Here is a 25052-nt window from a genome sequence, read left to right on the forward strand (position 1 = left end):
GAGGTGGTCTATGTAATAGGATTGCCGCGATCGGTGGTTCTGTCAATCGAGAGGTTCATCTATTCATTTTTACCTTCTGTGCAGATTGTTTTGATCGTGAGCTTATCAGTAATCACTTCATCAGTCTTATCAACAATTTTGCAAAAATGATTCTAGCGAGGAGGTAAGATACGATGTATTATTTTGACAAATACTCTCGTTGCACTGTTTTCCCCGTTACATTTTTCTCTGCAATGCAAGGATCGAAAAAAAAATAACTTTCAAGTCCTGCTAGTCTTGTCCCCGTTTGAAGGTTAGATGCTGAAGTGACTCCACTTCAATACTTCTCAATGACATTTCTAATTGCTGGCATTTCAATGTCCTACTGATGATTTATCATCATCAGAACGAGAAAAAAATGTTTGGTTTCCAAAGGTGAACACTGCTTTCAAAGATATTTTTGATGTTCTCTGATACTACGCAGTTTTGCACTTTCTCACGTAAGCGTAGGAAGTTTTTGCCGTAGTTCATCATGATGAGGCTGAAATCACCTCGTCAGACTATCCATCTGAAATCCATCTTCTTCAGTTGCAAATATCACGCAGCTACTAATTGAAGAATATAGATTTAATGAAATGTACACTTACATTCATTCACAGGAGACAGAGCTTTCAGCACACCCTTTTATTGTGTTTCACTAATCTGAACGCATCAAACGTTTAGGGTTGTAGGATCTTTGTGTCTATGCCTTTATTCAGAATATTCCATTCAGGAAAATTAATACTTGGTCACAAGGGAGAAACTGATCAAAGTTGTCTCCATTGCAAGCTAACTGCTGTACTTACTAAACATATTTTTTTTTGGAACACAGCCTCGACGACAGTGTAGGCCAGTCTTAAAAATTTTATGGTCTGAATGCTACAAAAAGAGTTTTCTTTATTGTGAAAAAGTTGGTTAAATTAAACCTCTAACTTTTTTAAATACTATCATTATCATTGCCACCAAATGTCTAACCTTGGCCTGATTTAGTGCCCACCATTCCAAGGCATCTAGCAAGTTATCGAAGTGAAAGCAATAAGGTCAGCTCTTCTCTCTTCTCAAGTACTTTTTGAATGTACCATCAACATACCACCCATATTTTTCCTGTAGGTACCCTTGCTGTTTGGATTTTCCTCTCTCTCCTGATGCACTTTAATTTTTCAGATATTTTTAAAGTTATGTCGCTGAAAGAAATATGTCGACGGTGTATGTCTGCAATTACATAACTCGGTTTCCGACGTCGCAGACTTCCTGTCATACTTTTTTTTTAATGGAAAAGCACTCAATGGTAATTCTGTAAAACCGCGGTGATTTTTCTTCTCTATGCGAAGAATATTCTGCAAAAACTTCAAGGAATGATGTCAATTTGATCTCCTTCAAAAAAATAACATAGAAGCGGAGATTTTCAGACACCGCAAACGAGATTTGTGATTGCGGACTTACGCCGTTGATGTATGGTCTAAATTGAACAATCATTTTAAAATTTCATTTCAAGCTTAAAAACTAATCAAATTGTTAACCGAATCAATACACCATGCAGTTACTGTAGCAGTTTTGATTTATGATGCCAAGTGCAATAATTGTGCACCTCCCCAATGATTTTGTTTAAGGATTTTGTCTAATATCAACTGTATCTATTCTTTCCAGTATGCTGGCACTCAATGCTCAAAGGGCCTCAGCTCAAAAGTTTCCCAACCTCATGTAAGTTTTGGAATTTGGTTCATTTTTCATAACTGAGTTTTCTCTCCTTATTCAGCTCAGTCATAGTGTTGCCTCACACTGGAGCTTAGCCATTAAGCCCAAAATCGTTTTCATGGGCTCTATGCAGAACAACTCTTGAAAAATTTGGACCCCTCAAAGCTGCTCAATTAAATAGGACTGTAACCTCCAAAAAATCCCACAGCAAAATCCCTTCAATGAAAACCACAGCTGCTCTCCTCATCTGACGCATCTTTGTCAGGTATTCCAGGAGTTACAACATCCCAGAATGTAATAAAATAGACAGGAAAAAAGGGGGGCAAGGCTGGAAAAACACACAATAATTACAAATCACAGAACATTTCGACCGGTCTCCCGGTCATTATCATCCGTCAAAAAGAATTAAAAAATCTGAAAAAACAGAGGCTAAAAACAAATTTACCGGTCCCTGGTCATGGCGGCTAGAAGACCTAAGTCCTCTAGACCAGTCGGTCGAAATGTCCTGTGACTCGTAATCATTGTGTGTTTTTTCAACCTTGTTCCCGCTTTTTTCTGTCTATTTTTATTCTATGTTCTCCGACTGCCATAGTGTACTCTTATCTATATCCCAAAATATATGTGGAACGCTGTAGAACATTCTATTTTTTGTTGAGTGGACAACTTTACACACCTACTTAACTGCGATACTCTCGGGAAGAAAACCGATCAAATTCAAAGTGCCAAATTACATCGCTTTTTAGTGATAGACTTTGGGGAATAAGAATTCATATTGTTTCTTTTATTTCTAGTCTCAGTAAAATCAGTGAAATTTTTATATTTGGCTGTAACTTAAACACATTTTCCAATGAATCGGATGAGAATTTTCAAAGTCTGACAAGACCTTATTAAAATACAATTGACCTCCGGGAGTACAATGTAAATATTTTTTTAGGTCCACCTGTACTTACCCTCGTTTGGATATCGTTTAGTATCAGGATTATCTAGGTTTGAATTCAATCAAGCTCTCTCTATTGCAGTTCGAACGTTAATACTTTTTGGCAATTGAAACACCCATCTCAAGGGAGTATCTGTTTGTAAAAAAAATGAAGTCATTTTTGAAATGACCACTTTCATTTGCGTAATAGTTATAACCTCAGTTGTATTCTTCTGTCTTGTATACCAGGTGCCGCAGCATAACTTTAAGATCCGTTCAGCCTCAAACAGTTGCAGCAGCTGAGTCTCACGACCAAAAAAATGCACGTCTCAATCGTCCATTATCGCCCCATCTTACAATCTACCAGTACCAACTGACAACAGTGTTGTCTGTCTCTCACCGAGCCACTGGAATAATCCTAACAGCGTATGCAGCTGGACTAGCAGGAGGTGAGGATAATCTGCCAAGAAAAGCTAAAAAAATTGGCTTAATGGATTAAAATTCATTCTGCTCATCATTTTAAGGCACACACTAAGGTTTTCAATGTTGGTCACCAAAACCATAGTTTTGGCTAAAGGAGAGGTTTAAGGTTGAATCGTAGTTGGCCCTCTCTTTCTGTTGTTGAAGTTTCCATTAGCTAAAACCAGAGTTAGATGCCGTTTTTAAATTCTCTGCCGCTAAAAATTGGGTTTTTCAACTCTTTTCCTTCCTCTGTCATGCAAGTCTGGATCTCCTACAAAATTACATCATGCTGCTATTTAACCGAGCCTGTCTCTCCTTCAAAATTAAATTGAATTCGAAATAAATTTTTAAACATTTTTAATGTAGGTGCTCACCTAAAATGTAGTTATTGGATAATCGACAGCGTAAGTCAGGGATCACACATCTCCTTTGCGGTGTCTGAAAATCTTCGCCTCCATGTTATTTTCTTAAAAGAGAACAAATTGACATCATTCCGTGAAGTTCATGCAGAATTTTCTTCACACAAAGAAGGAAAATCACGGCAGTATTAAAGGCCATGGAGTGGTTTTCCGTTCAAAAAATAAAGTATGACAGGAAGTCTGCGACGCCACAAACCGAGTAATGTGATTGCTGACTTACATGCACCGTCGATATGTTTTAGAGCGAATGAAGCTCCATCCTTGGCTATATTGCCTTTGTTGTATTGTGGAAGACTCAATCCTATGACCTTAAGCCACCGGAATAAATTCCAAGCCTTGTTTTTGAAAAAAAGGGAGGAAGGAAGATTTTGCTATGTTTGCGGCCACAATTTCAGATTTACTTTGATGGGTTTTTTAACTTGTTTTTTTCCTCTTTCAGTATCCTTGTCATCGGGAGATGTAAAGACAGCAATAGCAATGATAGCTAATTTAGGCATTCCAGCCCCGATCCTTTTCGTCTTCAAAGCAGGTCTTGCCATGCCCTTCTCATACCACCTTTGCAATGGAGTGAGGCACTTGGTACGTTTCAATTGAGATTAATTCTCTGTAATTCTACAGAATAATTTTATTCGTTTCTCTTTTTTTTGCTCCTCTTTTTAATGAGAAAGGCATGCAATGCAGAAAAATTACTCCACCCAGTTGTGAAGTCTTTTGGCCAATTCTTCAACAATTTTTCTGCCGACTCTCCTCAGTTGCTGAGATAGTACGCTGATTTTATGAATCTTGTGTTTGTCGACTTAAAAAGAAAAGACAAAGGTGGAATTGAGTCATGTGATCGATCAGCCGTGTCCACTGTTTTCCATGTTGTGCTTATTTTAGGTGAAATTGACGACTAGCGATCAGCAAATCGGAAGAGGCATTCAGCTTGTCGTTATTCCACCCAACTTAGCTCAATAAAGAAGACAACTAACAAAACCGACCGATTACATAACTTCATTTCACTTTAGTCTTGTTGTGCACTAGAACCAGAGCTTGATCATGGTATAGGTCACAGTTTTAACTTAATATTGAATATAAATAGTACGTAAGTAATTGGATGAGCGAACATAAAAAGAACAAGAGAACCAATGGATGGGTAATGTTCAGTCAACAAAAATAAAATGTCAAGAGTTCGCCCACAGAGAGTGTGGGCAATTTTGTCTTTTCTGAACCTTTGAAAGACCTTTTTTTAAATTTTGTTGCTATGCCTTATCGCATGGTAGCCTTGATCGACTTCAAAGATAAGATACCTGCTCACGCATAGGTAGGTACTTGCTCTGAAGCCTATAGAAGTCTGTTTAAGTTATTATTAGGGATAAATTATCTATTGCCAACCAATAACATATTTTGCTGGAAACCTTTTTTGATGTTTGCATTTGAGGTACTGGATGCGAAAAGGGCACTTCTCGGTTGCAGTGTTTCAGAGTCTCCTCTAATATTTCATTCATTGTAAGGAAAGTGAATGCATCCATTTCACTAAAAATTTTACTGAATACTCCTTATGATTCCACTATTTCCTATGGAAAGAATTCTGGATCAGGATGGAAGGATGGATAGAGCAATTAAGGACAGGATCATCCAGGGCAGGAGAGCCATCGCGATGCTGAACGGGGTGCTCTGGGATCAGAGCATCTCAAAGGCAAACAAGCACCGAATATATGACGCCATCGTTAAAAGTATCGTGCTCTATGGTAGTGAAGTGTGGCCTTTGACGAAAAGAACGCAAGAAATGTTGAGGGCAACTGAAATGGATTTTTGGCGGCGATCTGCCGGCATTTCGAGACGGGACCGTGTCCGTAATGAGAGAATTCGCCAGGTGATGAAGGTTGAGAAAGATATAGTGCACGACGTCATGTCCAGGCAGTTATGCTGGTATGGACATGTGCAAAGAATGTCGGAGGAGAGGTTGCCCAAACAAGTTTTGGATTGGGTACCACCTGGGAAGAGGCGACGGGGACGTCCCGTAAAGGGTTGGCAGCAGGGCGTTGACGAAGAGATGTTGCGGTGTCAGTTGCCCGATAACCTCTGGGAAGACAGGCATATGTGGCGTTTGGGTGTCGTAGAACGCCAGAGTGCGTTATAAAGCGACTTTATATATATATATATAAGAATTCTGGAAAAATCACCCATTAAATTCTTCTCCAGGAGATTAATTAGCAACTGAGATTCTGAAACACCACAATCGAGAAGTGCCCTTTTCGCATCCAGTGCCTCATTTGCACTCCTGAAGTATTTTTAAAAGTACAAGACATGGGAGAAAAAAAGTTTTAATCATCATCGGCTACTGAATTTTTTTTTTTTTTTTTTTTTTTTTTTTTTTTTTTTTTTTTTATCTGTATGAGCCTCAATTGTCTGTCCCGATTTAAACGTTCAAATTTTTTTCGGAAAAATTTGTCTAATATATTTATCGTTGCAATTTTTACAGGTTTGGGATATGGGCAAAGCATTGACCCTCAAAGGTGTTTACTCAACCGGCTACACTGTTGTTGGCATCTCTGGAATATTAGCCTTGATAATGGCTGCTCTATAACGCTTTTTCCCACCGAAAATCAACCGAAGTAGCCACTAAGAACTTAAATCTAAATGCTGTTTTTTCTGTCTCGAGTAAACTGATACAGAAACTATGGCAATTGTATGTAAGGATGAATGCAAGTGTAAATTATTGTTTGTGTATTATACGTTTTCTTTGAAGCTTTTTGTAGTTTCTACATATTTACACTAGTCAACCCTTGAGCCCATTGGAAAATTTTATTGATGCAACAGAAACTTAGAAGAAATAAAAACCAGAGGTTCTAAACTTGAATAGAATACATAGCCTCTATGTTTGACAGTAAGAACCTCAAACCTCGTCGTAAACTCTGCATTTGTTCAGCATTATTGATGAGGTCAAAGATCAATTTCAGTTTTAATTTATGGTCTGTAAAAATGACTATACAGGGTGATCCAAAAGTCCCTTCCACCCCCTCTAACTTTTTACCTAATTGAGATACAAATTTGAAACTTGGGGGATATTCCTAGGTCAAAGGGAGCTACTTTTTGGCCCCCCTAAAATTTTCAGGGGCCCCCCTTGGGGGGGGCAACGGCCCCCAACTTGCAATTTTCAAATAGGAAGACCCCCTTTGTGATAGCTCGTTCGAAAGAGCATAAAAAAAGAAAACTTTTCGCGCAAACCCGAAGTCAATATCTCAAACCATTTCAAAATGGCGGCCGGTTAAAGTTCAAAATGGCCAAAATTTCACACCGGTTATTTGTCGATGGATTTGCGCGAAAATCGGTATGAAGGGGTATTTTGACACGAGAAAAACGAATTTGACGATAGATTTTCAAAAAAACCGAAATTTCCAAAATGGCCGCCGGTTAAAGTTTAAAATGGCCGAAAATTTTCACCTTGGTTTTTTCCTGATGGATTTGCCTAAAACTTGGAATTTGAGAGTATTTTGGCATAAGATAAACAAATTTGAACTTAGATTTATAAAAAAATGAATTTTTGGTCATTTTAAACTTTAACCGGCGGCCATTTTGGAAATTTCGGTTTTTTGAAAATCTAACGTCAAATTCGTTTTTCTCGTGTCAAAATACCCCTACATACCGATTTTCGCGCAAATCCATCGACAAATAACCGGTGTGAAATTTTGGCCATTTTGAACTTTAACCGGCCGCCATTTTGAAACGGTTTGAGTTATTGACTTCGGGTTTGCGCGAAAAGTTTTCTTTTTTTATGCTCTTTCGAACGAGTTATCACAAAGGGGGTCTTCCCATTTGAAAATTTAAAGTTGGGGGCCGTTGCCCCCCCAAGGGGCCCCCCTGAAAATTTTAGGGGGGCCGAAAAGTAGCTCCCTTTAACCTAGGAATATCCCCCAAGTTTCAAATCTTTATCTCAATTAGGTAAAAAGTTAGAGGGGGTGGAAGGGACTTTTGGATCACCCTGTATACTGTTTGCAACTATGATCAAACAACAATGCAGAGAGATTATAATTTCTGATGTTTTTGGGGTAGTGCAGTTTTTGTACAGGATACTATTAATAAGGAGCAGATTTGATTAAAGTTAAGAAAAAGTTTATTTCAATTTCACCATCACAAATCGATAGAAAAATACCAACAAAAATATCACATTAGCTCCTGAATACCTTGTTATGACTGTGTTACATTGCACAAAAGCCTAAGAATGGTACAAAAAATAACGATGAAAATAGAAAAGCAATTTATGTTGGTTCCAAAGTTGGCCGGCTGACTAAATTTTTACTATCACCCGGAAGTACCCCTAAGCAGAGAAATGCGATTCAAAGAATTACCCTCTTCGTTAAGTTTAAATGTAACACTGTATCTTGCATTGAAACAAATAATTACGCACACAATTTAGAAAAATTCCGTGCCGGCTAAATTTCGACATTATTTCATTTGATGATCGTTACAACCTCAGAAGCTTCTAAAATTAAACTTTTCATGTGCCAATTTCGAGAAAAGAGGGACTGAAAAAGGAATCTTCTGGCCCTCTTACGCACGCCTTATAGAGGAGATGTAGGACTGTCGCTATGTGTTTGTGGACACAGTGCCACTCGTTTTTATCATTCTGAGGTATTTCATTCTTTCTGTCTGCCTTATCTTCCCGGCCTGAAAGGCAACAAAAAGTCTTCTAGATCATGAACAAGTTTATTAAGTGCTAAGTAATAATACTGCCTAACTGACAAGTTTGGCAGATATTAACATATTTATGCCAAAAGGAACTATGTCTCATGCAAACCCTGTGCACATAATTCCTTTTAGCATAAATAGTAGTTTGGGACTTTGCCGAATTCCACTCTTTAAAATACGCAAGCTTGATATTTCTAGAGACTAAAGCCCACCATCAGAGATTAGTTTTTAAACAGTTCTCCAAGTGGTGTTGAGGCTTTAGAAATGTGTAGGAATTACTTTTATCCTCCTGTTTCTATTCCTAAGGCATCAATTGCCACTCAAGTGAAATAAATTAAATGCTGCTTAAGAAAAAAGTTTATTTTGGCTCCATGTTAATGAACTCTAAATGAATGAAAGAAAGATCGTCAAGGACACGCAGTCGCCAGGAGGTCCTACAAAGAAAATTTATAAAAAAATAAGAACAATTTCGTTCTAGAATTAAACAACATTACTTCTAAAGTAACTTTTAGGAAAAGTAAAGGTACATAGAGTACAATTACTCAATAAAAAACAAACTTGATATAAAATCTTGCTAACAATGTATTACTTTAAAAACAACATTTGTTTCCAATTCTCATAAAATAATTGTGAAGAAGTGAGAAGAAAAATACTTGTGCCAAAGAGGGAAAGGTTTTTACACCCCCCCCCCCCCCCCCCAAGAAGGAGAAAGGTTGATTACGACCCAATCTGTTATAGCCACGTTAGGTCTTCTAACCAACAATTGGAAAATTTGCACAAGGTGGGTGAATTTTAGTCTATCTTTCGTGAGGTGATACAAAAGTACTTTGATAAATTACTTTTACCATGCTTTTTTCCTTGAAATCATTTAAAATGTGAAATACCTAGATAAAATATTTTTTCCAGAAAAATTTGTGTGATTTGTTTTTGACAATCAAGTCATGAAGCCATTTATTCATGCGTAGCTTGTAACCAGCACAACATTGATCAAGAATAAACGATTCGAATTTTGGAGAGAAAAAATTGCTTGAGTTTTTCTATTTGTTGCGAAGTCGTGAGGACTAGTGAACCCGCAGAGTTATCTGAACATAAAAAACACAGTGGCAGTCATCGTATTAATTAAGGATGTAAGTACAAGTAAAAGTATGATAAAGGTGTCATCACACTACGCGATTTGCAAACTTAACTCCACAAACTTTGAATATTCGCCAAATCTCGGCTTCCGTCTACCCTACCCTAGATGAGCGACTCGGCTAGAAATTCATAAGAGTGTAGGGAAAACTGCAATCTCATTTGAATGCAATCATGACTCACAGGGACCTCACTGGGAAAGCCAAGCCTTCGTAAGATTTCGAAACACCCAACAAGCAAATCTCTACATTTGGTAAGTACTGTTAAATTTGTTGACACGCTTGCCACTCGCCTAGACCCAAAACGGCTTGTCTTCTGGCAAATTCTAGATATTGTGAAGCTGCCTTTAGCAAAAGTCAATTTTCTTTGCATATACTTGGTCCTCTTTTATTAACCCTTGATCAAGGCTGCCTCATGTTACAAAAAAATCAAATATAATAATGAATTATAAAATCATACAAAATAAATCGCTTGGTACAATATCAGTAAAACACATACAGGTATGAAGAATACTATCATGAAAGAATTTAAATGTCACAATAAAATTGACTGCCAATTGGATAGGTAAGTATTAATTCGCTCTTCTAACTTACAAACTAAGTTAGAGCAAAGTTAGATTGATAAAAAAAATTATTATGTTTGGCAGGCAGAATTTTAAAAATTTACAATAGAAAATAATGCATTGCAAATCAATCTGAATTGCTTTTCCACGGTCAAAATAGTTGAGGACTAAGATTAATTCAGGCAGGAGATAATCAAAGTACTGCTTATCAGTGTAAATGCACTTTATTTAAGACATAAAAATAATGGGTTTTACTCTTTCTACTTCGATTTGGTAGGAAATGGGATGCAATTAAAAGGATTGGCTGATTGATCAGACAAAACCGAGGTTATATATAATCCTCAATTCTAATTTAAAAATAATGTCAGGGTTATGAGGTTTCGATATGAAGACTCAGATTCAACATAAAAGGCCTAAATAAATCCATGTTTTTTGGTGGAAAATGAGACTCTCCATTTCTGCAGAGGAAATTTCAAAATGTTGTAAAAAAAAATCAAATTGATTACTAAAATTTCAATTGCGTAAGAATTACAAGTGAGAGGAAATTTCAAACCTAGCCCAGCTTAAAGATTCACGATTAAACTAAAAAATACGTACCATAAACGTTCCTACAGATTTTCAAAAGAGTCGAAAGAATTTTATCTTGAACAACAAAACCTTCTAAAAGCTTAATGAGAGACTTTTTTTATTTGTAAAATCGATCAAATCATCTCACTTGGTGAGCGGTTGCGAAACAATGAGTTTCAGTTTTAGCAATACTTTCAAGTATCAGTGATCACAATACAAATAATATAATAGTTTCAAATCACCGGTGCACTCTGTGTCACAGCTCTAACCACATTATGAGAACCGGCAATAACTGCAGTTACCACTTTAGAAACACCAAGTTATTTCTTATTGGCGGAAACTAGGGCTTCACTCAACGAGTATTTAAATGACAGAAAAGAATGGAAGAAAGAAAAAAGAAAAGAAAAAAAACAGGGAAAAAAAGTAACCAAGCTTTAAAATAAGGAGTAAATCTCCAGAATTAAAATAATGCTGTTTTCTAATACTGAAATAAATATTTTGGTCGGTACTTAAAACTTAAGGACCAGTCTTTGCAGCAACTCTTAACTTTTTACTGGTAAGATTTAACCATTTAAAACATCATTACGATAACAATTTTGACTTGTAAAATTAGAGCAAATTTGAACTGAATAATATCAATAAGGATTTAATTCACTCTTAGGACAATTTGACTTGAACTATTACAAACTTTCAGACTGCTACTTCCTCTTGATAATGACAATGATGTGCCTTCAGAAGATTGGTAAAGAAAGGAATTCTAATGACCTCAAAACACATCTATACGTGTAAAACTGAACTATTGTACTTAGTAAATATATTTCTTCAAGATAATTTTTGATCAGTTTAAAAATTCAGCGCTCACTCTACTTGTGAAGTTAGGAACCAGTTAAATGAAACTTAATTATTGCAAAAATAAGCAATGAGGATTCTTGATACACCAACGGTAACTTTTTCAAAGAAAAATTTTTTTAAATTAAGAAACTTAGGATCAGTTCCTTTCATTTCAGCACGAAGCTAGCAGGCTCCTTTTCCGATTGCAAAAGGAGCCAAAGCATTTATACTTAAAAATCAATTTTTCACAAACTTCACTCTGACAAAACTAAAGGAATGGAGGCATCTCCTTCCAAAGGAAATTTGAAGATAATTTCCTTCAATTTTCTATGATTTAAGATTGATAATACATGGCAAAGAGCAGTCATAAATTAAAAAGAATCAAATTGGTCCTCACTTCAAATTTTCTGACACAAAAATAAAATTTGAGGGACCAATCCTTTTAGTTGACACTTGATCGATTATTTATTGACAATTATTCTCTTGAAATATACGTACATATATTTACTAATCTTGCTGGAATATGTATGTATCATATGCTGTGAACTATTATTTCCTAAAACTCAGTTTTTCGGGAAATATTTTGAAAAAAAAAAAAAAAAAAATAACATGTAAAAGGTCAAGGCCCCATTTTTGGACTTGGTGTTCTATTAAAAAATGGCATTCACCGATAGGAAATTGCCGCAGTTGCAAAGAGACACATACATCATGCAAAATTATTTCCGGTTCTCACTGTGATTTGCAATACTTAACAATACAATCCTAGCAGACTTCCTGCTGGTTTTTGGTAATTTGGGTCGAGTCATGCATGACAGATCACAAGCTTTGCGGCCACTTGGCAGCCCAAAAGAGGCATCGGGTGACGCAAAGTGGACAAAAATCGTAAAATAAAATTAAGAGATAGGAAGAGCAAACATCAGGAAACCGCCTGTTCTTCGATATTCACTATATGACTAGGTTCCACATGGTTGTGGCAGTTGTTCTTGAGGACATTGTTCAGAGCAGGGTCTGCAGGCTTGGCAGCTTTTGCCGGAATACTAGCGACAGAGTTTCGGTGCTCTGCCTTATTAACGGATAAGGCACTACAGTTTGTTGCTGTCAATGAGAAAAAAAGAGACTGATTACATATCTATCACAAAAGAAAGGCTCATTAAGTATGAACAGATTTGATCCCATGAAAAATCCACTTACGCCACATTTTCTAGAGACAAACGTAAGGCTAAGAATACAGCACAAGTAACTCCACCTGCAGAGCTAGTAGATGTTTCCAAATGTGGCCAAAGGCCATCCATGGAAAAAAAAAAAAAGAGACTAAGATGCGAGAGAATTTTTCACGAGAACAATATTTCTTGAGATAGATTGAAAAATAAGAAGTTGAGAATTTGACAGAAAACACCTGAGTATCCCAAAAATAGGTTGCGAGTGATTTATGCAGTTCATTTTGCTTTAAAAGAGACCACTAAATGGCATTATAGTTTATTTTTTTAAGTTTACAGTAAACCTTGGATCAACTAATGGAAACTGAAACTAATGTGACGATTGGCCCATTTGGATAACGGAAAGTTCAGATAAATCAGAGCTGGCTGATTAAATTTCTCCTTGGTGATGGAGAGAGATCAACAGATAAAGGCAGGGAAATCCTAGTATATATTGGGTACAATGGAGAACGAGAGGGTTATCTGAGATGCGTCATTTTCCTTTGTGACTGCAGAGTGAATGTGAGGAATATGTTTCAACAAATGATTTCAGATAATCCGAATTCAAATAACACAAGATTTACTGTATATTTAAGTTTTAAACAGAAACGCCGATCAAGACTCAAATACCTTAATCTTAAAAATATATTATGTAAAATGTCAACTTTGAACCCTCTCAATTCAGGCTCGTTTAAAATTATTGAGCACTCCTGCATTTGCAAGCCAATTCTTCCCAAGCCAAACTAACCGATTATTGGCAAAGTAATAATGCACTGGCCTTTAAATTAAACAAATCAAACGAGAGATTATTCAAATTCTTACCTGTGGCAAATGATGTGTTGGATGAGGCAACATGCACTGAGTTGATTGCTGCCGATTCACACTTGCCGTCAACAGTTGTTAAGGGCCAGTTGAAATGATTAAGCAATTCTAGTTCTACGCTTGCGTACGGTTTCCTCCACCTGGCACACTGACTCAGCCTGTAACAAAAAACCAGAGATGATCATGCTACAACTCTGCCTTATTTTCCATAACATTGGGATCAAGGTGAATTTGGATACTCTTTTTATGTATGCATTTTCTGAGAGAACCTTGCAGCTATAGTCCATTTAACGAAACCTGTGACTTTTCATTCGGAATTAAAATCTGTAAATGGCAACGCATCAGTATCGGCTGCAATGAGGGGAATGCTTGCTGGACACCCTCTATTTTGCAGCAAAAAGATGCCCGCAACCCGTTTATTGTCAGGGTAGAAACAATGGGCACCATTCATCCTTCCTTTAAGTGCTCTAGTACCCGGACCAAAATTGTTTTGCCTTCGAAAAATTTATCTCCTAGAGTGAAAATTTAGTAACAGTGCGAAATTATGATAAAAACGCACTAGGATATCTTCCAATTACCTTAATTGTGAGTCGAAATACGGCATTTCACAGTCACACGCCAATGCCGTATATGAGCTTAGCTCTGGGAGGAGAGCGTTATGCCATTTTGTTTTTACATTCTAAAGAATAAGGATCTATGATATATAAGCATTACGAGGGGGGCAAAGGGGGGTAAAATAATCCCAGATCTATCGTAACGTATTTCATGAACAGCCCCTCATGTAAACTGATGGTCAGAAAATTTAACACTGAAAACTTAACTAAAATTGAATGGAGGTCTTTCCTGTCTACAGTATCCCATATAAAGCTATTCGACTACCTAAAAATGTTAATAAATTCAGAAAAAAAAAACTGAGTGTCACTTACTTGGCATCAAGTTTCTTCGTTATACAGAAGTCAACAATGAACTGCTCGATTACTATTGCAGTGATAATGTTGACAAGTCCAAGAAACAAGACCTGCCACCGGTTTTCGAAATCGATCGGAAGGCTTAGCTCAAACCACGAGGCTACAATCTCTGCTGGGTATAATGCAAGGTATAGCGTACACAAGGAGACTGTTGCTGCAATGGTAATGAATAGACGGCCTTTGATCAGCGAGTCTCGGTACGGCCGACCTTTGCAAAACACGATTGCTAACAAAATATACTGGATGCTTGAGATCGTGAAAACAGAGTAGTTTTCGAAGCCAGGAGTCAGGTAAAAAACTAAAAATTGGATGATGGCCACAACCAGTAGCTGACCGAATAGAGATATGAGGGGTCCACAAGAGATGAGGGATGTTTGTGGGCCACCCTTTACCAGAGGACCTGAAAAGTTTGAACAGGTAGAGATGAGAATTTTTGACAAACGTCACATTCCTTTTGTTTATTATAACTCAACCTTTACCTTTCAATGCGTGGTGTTACAAATCAATGCCAATGGACTATTTAATTTTTTTAAAAATTGAATCATTTTTCTACGACTTGGTGTTGAAAATTTGCGTCAGTGCCCTTTTTGAAGAAATACATTTTGAAATTTTGAGTAGTAAAAAATTTGAAATTTTAATGAGTTCTACAACACAGATTTCTCTTGCAGGAATCCGAGACCTGAAATTAATTGATGCTGCAGAGGGTTAGTTTGATAAAGTACTAGTTGCATCTAGAGGCATTGTATCCATGGCTTAAGTAAAACATTGCGATAGTCTATCTCCATATTTAAAAATATTTTGTGATTTTAGACTTACTGAATGTTGATGGAAGCCGCAGCTAAGTGAGTTAGAGCTAGAGATATTGAAATTTGGATTCATTTTTAAATGATGTACTTTGATTCTATACATTCTGCTGAAAAATAAAATGCCCTCTATCTCAGTATAAAAGGCTGTATGCTTCATCCATATAGAAATTCTTAAATTTTAGCCTTAAACTTTGAAATTCATTTCCTCATAGTTATAGCAATGAAAAACTTCGACCTACCTGGAAAAGGTGGTGTTTGGGCATGAAGCAATGCAAATGAAGAGATAAGAAAAAGATCTATGTACAGGAACTGAAGATCCGAGAGATTAGAGTCGCGTGAGTACAGAAGCATCACAGATACGAATTGAGTGAGAGAGTAGGCCGCCATGTATTTGAAGAGACCAAAGGAGGTAACGAGAGCAGCCCGTCCTTCCCGAATGACGGCAACCACGCACTCAACACTCGATGTTTTGGCAGTAAAAGCACATGCGGCAGACGACTCATTCTCACTTAATGAGATACCAGCTTGGGCAGCTCTCAAAGCTCCACAGTCGTTGGCTCCGTCACCACACATTGCTGAAACAGATGAATGTAATGATAAAATTGAGCCGCTCGCAATAAAGATGTCAAGTTGTTTTTTATTCATCTTCTGTTTTCAATTTTGAAGAAATAATAGACACAGAATTTTTCATGCAAATTTTATTGTTTTAGTTGGCTTCATGACACTCTATCACTGTGATGAGAGGATAATGAAGAGAGGTTGAGCGAGATATAATGTCTGTTCTTGAATTTTTTACAATTACAGTTAGTTTTACAAAGAATCCCTGACTTATCTTGGGTTGCAGGAGCAAAGCTGAGCTGCGCTAAGACAGCTCAGAATGATGAGCATGTCAAAATGTTTGTGTCAGCATTCTTTCACTGATGCACGACTTGATTGAGCTGATTGTAAATTGAGTTATTACTGTCCTTGCAGAAACTAAAATCTTACTCTATAGTATAAAATCATAAGGGTGCCGTGTCACGCTGAGGGTGTCACGCTGAGGGTGTCACGCTAATCATGTCACAAACCGGTTTCTCCTCCACTCCCCGCTCCCCTCCCGCCGCGCACGCTCACATGCTTCCCGCCGTCTCCTAACCGGGTTTTCCCTAACTCTTAATGATCTTTTAACGATCTCACGATATCTGCTTATTAGAGGCGCGAAGCGCCTCTGAGGGGTTGGACCGCGGAGTGGCCAGGGGGCGCAGCCCCCTAGTAAATATATAAAAAACAGTTAGCGTCCACTACTCTTTTGAAGTGACAGTTTCAAAGAGAGGGTCGAGGTTTCTATTTAACACTAAGGCCAGTCATCTCTGACAAATGCTGCCATGAAAAAATTCATCTATAAAATTCCACCCTTTTTAATAGAGACTATGGGAACTTTTACTTACCAACACAGTAGCCGATGCCTTGTAAATCTTGAACGAGCTGTTGTTTATGCTCAGGGTTCATGCGAGAAAATACAACTCCTTTTGTCACAAGGCTCGGAACCAAATGAGGACGGTTTGTTTTTATCCAGCTCCATGTATCACCAGTTAAGGCAAAACTGAAATTATTTGACACATTCGACCTAGAAAAAAAAGTATGTGATCAAAACACTTTCCCGCTTGCAAACTTCAATGATTTTGATTATTAAATTTATCGCCCTTAAAGTGATAGATCGAAATCTCAATTAACTGTTGAAACCCTCACATTCCAAAGAATTGTGTTTAAAAGTTGTATTAAATTGAGATCATGAGAATAAGTTCCCATGCCCTGTGCTTTCCTTATCTCTCCAGAGACTCTTGAAGTTTATTAAACTAGAGGAGAAACTATATTTTTACATGAATTTTGATGCGAATGTAATTTTAAAGCGATTGAAATCAATCAAGTTATGTCGACTTGCGATAAAAGAGGGCTGAAATTTCCTTTGATCTGTGAATAAAAAAAATCTTTCTACCCACTAAAATACAAATCTGAGCGATGAATGAAAATTTGGGTTGAGAGAGTTTGGATTTTATTTCCAAAGCATTCAGGGAAAAATAATAAAGGGGCTGAGTCTAACAGCTCACTAATTTATTCCTCTTTTAAAGGCACACAAGCTTTTAAGGTCCAAGACATTATCCCCCTTAAAATTTTTCTCAAACCACATCCAATTTGTTTACCACAATACGATTAGCCTAGATCAAGCAAAAGAATTTTCTTGACTAGTATCAAAAATGAGGCAAAACACAGATGAACTGTAGTTCACCTGGAACTAGCTAGGATTCAGCAAGAATACATTAATGCAGGGGGTAAAAATGATGATTTCAATGATTACCTGACTTTGCCATTCATCTGCACATCATAGTAAGGTGTTGAACCATTCATGGCTGTTCCCTTGCTGTACATCATCAAGCCAGATTCAAGAGTATCCAAACTGGCGACACTGCTTGATTCTTTTCCTTCTAGTGACGCCGACAACTGTCATAAAAAACTCGGTATTAGCAAAAATTTTCAGCAGAAACTGCAAACTTTTTTCTGGAGTGGAACACTCATTTGTAACTGCTCACAAAAGAAGACACATCCATGTCCAAAATCTCAGAGTTGAGCCACTGGTACTTAACAGAGGATTTTATGAAACAGTTTGGTATAAAAAAACGCCTTAAAATGTCAATCTTAACTATGTAGACTTACGATGGTTTACAGTGCGCAGCTAAAAAAAATGAGGTTATTAGAGAGAAGACTATTTAAACTTCCAATCTGCCACGTTTGGGGCTCTAAATTGCTCAATCGTAATGCCACTTCACAGTCACACCCTCTTTTGCTTAAAAAATTAGCAAGGCCTCTCGAGACTTGTGTTTTTCCAGATACAGTAGGATGGCTTCCTTCCAAAGCTTCAAATTAAAATTTTTAACCCATTGTGAAAAAATCGTTGGCCCTAAAGTACCTTTTCTTTTAGACACTTACATTTCTTAACACTTTCACTGCCAAGCTGGTCACAGTGAAATTTTTCTTGTTCGTTGTACCAAGCCAAAACCGTTATGGTGACCAGCTTTATAAACGGGACGTTTTCATCATGCTGCTGTGCGATAGAGCTGTCTCAAGAACAATGTTGCAAAAACACATTGGCAGTGAGCGTGTTGAATGAAAAAAGAACTGCGCCTTTCTATACAATCTCTTCGATTGAAAATCTAGGAAGAGCTTATGTACTTACACATCCACAAATATCTTCTTGTTTTTTCTCAGTCTCAGACTAGACCTGTTGAATTTTTTTTTTTCTTAGAGCATGAGTCAATTTGACTTTATGCTAGAGTTCGCAAATGGTAAGTTACCAACTTTCCACATTAAGTCCTAATTTCTTAACTTGGTTTTGATTCTTGAAGGATTCATGATCATTTAGAATTTTTTATTCAATTTTTATGAGAGCTTTAATCTGGTTGGAGATTTTTGTGGAGGTGTTGGAGTCAACCCTTCATAAATGGATTGTTTTCTCTTTTTTTCCGAACAATTTTACACCAGCATCTTAAGATCCATCTTAAAATAGAGGTCTCATATTTTAAATGGTGCAGTAGTTCTCTCAAGATGCCAAAAATGTTGATGGTAGAATAAACTCACATGAATGAATTAATTTAACTCAAGTAAATTGAATAATATATTGAAATATCCTTACTGGCTTGACAGTACCCGAAGACGTGACAGTCGTTGCATTGATATAGCGAACATGTTGTGATGGCTGATCTGCATGCACTTCGATGACAAACTGTCCTGGCGGAACCATTCCGCAATCTCTTGCAACACTGAGGGCTGTGTGCATGTTATCCCCTGAAATTAGAGAACACACATTGGTTCAATCAGTGATCGACAAATTTTGCAGAGGATGGAAAGGAACTAGAAACTGGAATATATCTATGAGAAGCATTATTTTTGCAAATTTTGAAAAAGATAGTGACACTTACAGACTTCTGAAGCCTTTCAATTGGTTAGCAGCGCTAGTCATAGAATCATGTTTGGGTGACTTCAGATTATAGATCAGCGAAACATAATAAGATACATTCAACCACTAATTATTCTCGTCCAGTATCAGCAGAGATATCGTACCTCAAAAAACATGGCATATGAAGTCATTGATGGCTTGATATGGTTTCTTCCATCTTAGTTTCATCCGTGTTTCAGGTTAAGCGGCCAGTAAAAATATGTAAATCCCTAATTGCTGATTCAAAGGTGGAGAAAACCATGGTATTCACTACAACAGTGGATGACACGACACACCAAGTTTTTCAAAGGGTGTTAGCTCAGTTAATAGAGAATGTATGAACTAAGCGTTCCGGTGGATCTTATTATTATATGGTGAGGCTAATTTTTTAAGCCTAAACTATCGAAAAGTCATTCTGCGACAGGCGCAACTGACCCTGTTTGCAGATACTTGAACTTTGGCTGCTCTTTACTATTACATGAATTATGTGCAAGTGATTTCTTGCGAATATTCATGATTTTCAATTGTAAGCCAAGTGCAAGGTTTTTTTTAAGAATTAAACTTTACTACATCCCATTCGTTGGTATTTATTTGTGAAATGCTGCTAGCAGCAGAGGATAAATTATCCCTGCTTAAACTTTCATCTCAAAAATCCTCCTTTAAAAACTTTAGAACATTGATCTCATAAAACTTGCTTCTCTACAGTCCCCGAAACATCAAGGTTACTAAATCTGTGGAAGAGGACACTTACCAGTTACCATGATGGTGCGGATGTCAGCATTGTGCAGAGATTTCAGGACTTCAGAGCTTTCAGGCTTGAGAAGATTTTCGAGGATAACTAACCCTAAAAATATCAAGTTGCACTCCAGCTGTTCCCGCGTCATTCTTTGCATCTTTGCATATGTCACAGGTAATTCTTTGTATGCTACGGCTATGACACGGTACCCTTTTTGGGTATATTGCTGCAAAACTGAGCGCGATTCTTGAGGCACTGCACAAAAAAAGAACGTTCAATTTAATCGAAATTCATTGTAACCTTAGTAAATTGAAAAGTTAACACAGGTAAGGCATCTTAGTTGCGCAAACAGAGCACAGAACTCATGATCAAGATTTATTGCATTATTACATAAGACCATGGTCAATTTACCCAAACAAAGCAAGACTGAAAACAAAGGGACACCTGATGCAGAGATTGAAAGTGTACATAACACCCTAGTAGAAGAAGTCAAATAATCTGTTCTGAGGGAATCTTAAGTATTAACTCTTCCTAACCCCAACAGATACATCGAAGAGATATCTCATTGCATCTTTCATTCTCCCGTAGGGGTAATAAAAGTGAATAGCTGCTTCCTCCAGGCCAGAAGAATTTTTTGATTCAACTGTGGTCTGCTTTTATGGAGACTCCCATCACCAAAAGCAAGTTTTATGCAACCCAACGCTCCCAATTTCATCCCATAAATAGGAGAATGAGGGGGCTGAATAAAGATTTGTTTTGCAGTCTAGAATTCTTGCATCTTTGATATTGAAAAAATTATGGACGAGAAAATTCTGAACTCGATGTTAATTAAAAGAGATCACATAGGAATCAATCTACTGACAGAATTTGTCCTGGATTCTGGACAAAAAATTATGGTTATAACCAAAAAAGACAAAATAAGTCAGAATGAATGACTGAGCAAAAAATTTCACAGGGAATATAACCTGATTCTGGAAGACATAAGGATATGATGATTTCAGGCGCCCCTTTGCAATAAAGGGTGAAGTGAGAGCTTTTCAATCCTCTTGTAACTACACTCATTCTCAATAAATTTGAGGTGAAAGGCAGCTGTCTGAGAAGACCAATTTCTTTATCGGAATCAGCCTGAAAAAAAGGGGGAAAAATTATCAATGTTATAATTTGCTCATACAGTAATATAAATTAATCATTATTTGTCCGTATGCACACTGTATGTGTTCGTTTAAAGACTGTACACTACTTGGGTTACAAAGTACTGTTAGATTGACCAAACCTTGCGTTACTCGGGACTCACACTGGAGGCATTATCGTCCTTGGGAACTTGTTAAACTGAACATTAAAAATCCAAGATAATATAAGTTAAAGTATTTGACTTGTAGATTAATTGTAAGACAGAAAAAGATTTCTAATGGTTGCAAATAACATTACAGTGCTGCTTTGATGATTCAGTTTTACAGCACAACAATCAAACAGAAAACACAATAAAAATTAGAAATCTTACAACTTAGTCAAATGTTTAATCTTTTGATCCTTTCGAGTCTCGGTTGGCATGATATAATTTCTGCTCCTTCCATATCAATGGCTGAGGAACAACACTGCCTTCCTGTAAACTGACCATTATCTAGGACAAAGAAAGAACTTTGCCATTTTTGTAATTTTAAGGTCAGATTTGCAATTGTTTTTAACATTCCAGCATCATTACAGCACTCTCATGCAGAATTTTTCATGTATTTTTCTACGTATATTTCTTTGCACTTTAGAGAATACTGAGCTATTGAGGTGAAGCTGGTGAGAATACTACACACAAAAAATTAAATTGCTGATTTGACAATTCAATTGCTAAAAAAAATGACTGCAGCGTTTCAACGTAGATTTTACGACAAAAAATGCTACTTTAACCACTATTGTAAGCTACACTATTGTAAGCTACTTTAACCACAGGGGTGGTTAAAGTAGTATTTTTGGGGTGGAAAATCTATATTGAAACACTGCAGTCACTTTTTTTTACCAATTGAATTGTTGAATCAGCAGTTTAATTTTTCCAAGCAGTGGCATCTTAAGCTTTAAGCAATGAGAAAGAATACAATTTTGACTCACCTCTAGAGGCGGCCTCACAGCAGTTGGAACGAGAGAATCAAATTTATTTTTGTCACTGAGTTCAGGTTCTTTTAAGGTCCATCCTGTGCTTTCGAAAACCTAAACAGGAATGAGGAATCATTAAATTATGACATGATAAGCAACATTTCAAAGGCTGCATGACAGATGTTTGAAATAATCAATGACCCAATTGAGTTGGACTAATTAAAAGGAAATATATACTTATAAGGAATGTTGTAGGGGGCGATAAAGAGGTTTTTTAAGTACAATTTCCAGGAATATGAAACCTATAAGCAACCCGCAGGAATAAGATTGAAAAGAAACAAGGAACAAAAAATGATTGATGAAAATCAAAACTTAAATTTAAAATTAAGAGAGCAATAATGTATTGATTAGGCTAGTAGCTGAGACGCCCTTCATTACCTTCAAATCCAGAGGATCGCCAGTCAGATTGCCATCGATAGTTGTGAGAGAATGGCAAGATGCCAGTCCTTCCATGAGATGAGATTGAATAGGAAGGGTTGAAATGTCGTGAACAGGTTCGTCAAAATGAACATCTGTCACAGGTACCACACCCCACATATCCAAGCCATCTTCCGTTAATGTACCAGTCTAACAACAGAGGAGAGAAGGAAAGGTATTTAATAATTGCATAAATGGGAATAGATAAAATTCTGCCATGGTGCCAAGCAGCAACAATTATTTTTATGCAATTATTATCGTAATCCTGGCGAATAATTTACAATCAGTTTTTTCATCATTATGTCCATTGCGGAGATTGAGAAGCAAATATTAGACAATTTTAAGATATGAAACTGGCTGTCTTGAATTTTTGATAGCTTTTTTTCTTAAAATTATATTTTCAGATCTTAGATAACTTTAAACCAACTGAGTTTGCAGACATGTAATATTGTAATATCTCATTTACTTAGGTCTGTAAAAATTGTGTTATAAAAACGCTAGGGATATGATGGTTCATTCCTTTGTCATTTTCAATACTGAGCGCAAGAATGACCTCACTTCTCCCTAAACTCACTAATTTCCCAGCAAATCAAATGAAACCCCATGTGTGCTGATCTGCTGAATCCAAAAATGACCTTAGTTTGTCTCCATCAGGCGCCAATTTCCAGGAAAATAAATTTTCCTCAGAAAAGCCCGTTTTTGGAGGAAAATTGGTGGTTGTAAGGGAAAAATAGGGTCATTATCAAATTCAGTGCTAACAATTTCAGCGCTGCTATATCATTCTTCCAGATTTAATGTCCTTTAAATCTTGTGAACAGTCACAAATCACGGTTTTATGACAGTTTACTAAATATTACACAGATTTTCTTAAATGTACTTTCTATCAACAAATCGTGATTACTATCATTAAATGTCCTGATTTCTCAAATTATAGGGATTTTAAGTGATAATCAATTTGAACATGTGGTCAAAAGAAATGTAAGCTCCTTGTTTTCTTTTGTCCAAAATTGCAAACATAGATGATTGACAGCAGGCTGAGAGTTTTTGTGCTCTGGCTTGACACGAATTCTTAATTCATGATTAAACAGTTTTTTAAAAAATGGAAATTGGAGTAAAATAACTTGACGGCTGCTGGAGCATGAGAAATATTATTTTACCTTGTCGAAACAGACACAATCAATAGCACCTGCTACGTTGATTGCTTTGGCAGCCGTGCAATACACGCTCGCACGTCTTTTCAACCTTGATTGCGCAGCAGTGATTCCTGCAGTTGTGGCTGCTGGCAGCGCTGGGGGAACTACAATTGTAATGAGGTCTAACGCATCTATTACTGTCTCAGAAAGAGCTTTTCCTTGCATCAGCTGGAAAAAATAACAACTCATGAAATAGAGTTTGAAAGAGATAACTAAAATATAAATCAATAAACAAATGTTTCATTTATTTCTTAGTGATCCCTGCTGCTTAAAATATTTAAGCTCCCTTACAGTCATAGAATTTTTTCTAGTCCTTATAATGTACATAAAACATGCATTCTCGTACAATCAGTGAAATACGCTTTGAGAAATAACTATGAATAACTATGCAGATCTTTCTATAATTTAGTGAATGTATTCCAGGGGTATAGAAAGTTCCACGCCTTCCCTCAAATTTAGGTGGTCTCCTCTAATATTTAACCAAAATTCATGATTTCTCCACCTAGAAAAATAGAAAAAACCCTTTCAGCCCAAAAAATGGGAGTTTTTCACTACAAGAACACCATATTTTGCCTTTAGTTCGCCCACTTAGACCCGTTTTCATGAGGATTCCCCCGTTTTTTCCTGTTCATGCAGGGTTTTCCCCATTTCACACGGCTGAGCCAGTCACATGGTCAAGAGGTTCCTGCTCCTTTTGTATTGTTCTGTAATCTGCAAGGGTTAAAAAGTTGGTTGTTGAAATGACAAAACATCCTGCGATCACCCTTCGCCACTCCTTTTTTCAGTAACACGTTCAATTTTATTCAAAAAATGCTAGAAGGCCAGCAAAAATGAATAATGAAATGCTAAATAGATACCTTGGTGTAAACGGTGTGTGAGAAGCCCAGAAAAGCAATCACACCAAGAAAACCGACAAATTTGTAGGTATCTTGCTCAAACTTGAAGTCCAGTGGACGAGGATAAAGTACCGATCTGGTAATTGCTCCTTTGGATGTGCAAAATCCAGTCCGTATGCACACTGCTAGAACTGGCTCATTGCTATAGTAACGGGTCTGCAAAATCTTTGTGCCGCAGAATAGTGTGCTTTTCACATGTGCTTTTTCGTTGTAGTAAATATCACGATCGTCGCCTGGCAAGGGCATTTTTGTTACAGGAACACTTTCACCTGGGAAAAATAAGGCCTGCATGAACCAGGAGGATATATGGAACTTGGTGGAATGAGCTCATAATGTTCTATTGAGAGAGGGTAATTTTATAACAGGTGCAATATCATCAATAGAAAATGCAGATTCCAGAAGAAAATTTTTGGGATAGTGCTAATCTATTATACTGATTGTTCAATCTTGAAAAGTTAAGATGTGTCAATTATGCCAAACTACTCGTATTTGAGGGAAAAAGCAACTTCATGAGGACTGATTTTCCATGATTTTGACACATGTGGTGAAACAAAAAGTATTTCAACACTTGAGCTGAATATTATTGGATCAAAATAAATTCTTCTCTCACAAATCATAATCAGACATGCTCTAT

At 36.9% G+C, this 25052-nt stretch overlaps 2 protein-coding genes across 2 annotated transcripts in view; one reads left to right on the forward strand and one right to left on the reverse strand.

Annotated features, from left to right (window-relative positions):
* Positions 1–15: 15 nt before the first annotated feature.
* Positions 16–6240, forward strand: LOC109031407 (uncharacterized). The gene is made up of 5 exons (XM_019042890.2): positions 16–163; positions 1666–1719; positions 2879–3078; positions 3950–4089; positions 5975–6240. Exons 1-5 carry the CDS (start codon positions 147–149, stop codon positions 6077–6079), a joined length of 516 nt encoding a protein of 171 aa, XP_018898435.2. The 5' UTR covers positions 16–146; the 3' UTR covers positions 6080–6240.
* A 1343-nt stretch (positions 6241–7583) lies between these two features.
* The window catches only part of LOC109031406 (polyamine-transporting ATPase 13A3), a 75205-nt gene continuing 57736 nt past the window's right edge, over positions 7584–25052 (reverse strand). The window contains exons 9-21 of the mRNA XM_019042889.2: positions 24380–24687; positions 23487–23690; positions 22291–22479; positions 21868–21966; positions 20736–20895; positions 19786–20025; positions 18732–18883; positions 17400–17542; positions 16492–16670; positions 15304–15639; positions 14217–14658; positions 13291–13448; positions 7584–12367 (exon numbers count right to left, since the gene is read on the reverse strand). Of these exons, the coding sequence (XP_018898434.2) occupies positions 12189–12367; positions 13291–13448; positions 14217–14658; positions 15304–15639; positions 16492–16670; positions 17400–17542; positions 18732–18883; positions 19786–20025; positions 20736–20895; positions 21868–21966; positions 22291–22479; positions 23487–23690; positions 24380–24687 (2789 nt within the window). The 3' untranslated portion in view covers positions 7584–12188. The remainder of the gene's footprint in view (positions 12368–13290; positions 13449–14216; positions 14659–15303; positions 15640–16491; positions 16671–17399; positions 17543–18731; positions 18884–19785; positions 20026–20735; positions 20896–21867; positions 21967–22290; positions 22480–23486; positions 23691–24379; positions 24688–25052) is intronic.

Source organism: Bemisia tabaci, chromosome 7, assembly GCF_918797505.1.
Source record: "Bemisia tabaci chromosome 7, PGI_BMITA_v3".
Classification (NCBI taxonomy): Eukaryota; Metazoa; Arthropoda; class Insecta; order Hemiptera; family Aleyrodidae; genus Bemisia; species Bemisia tabaci.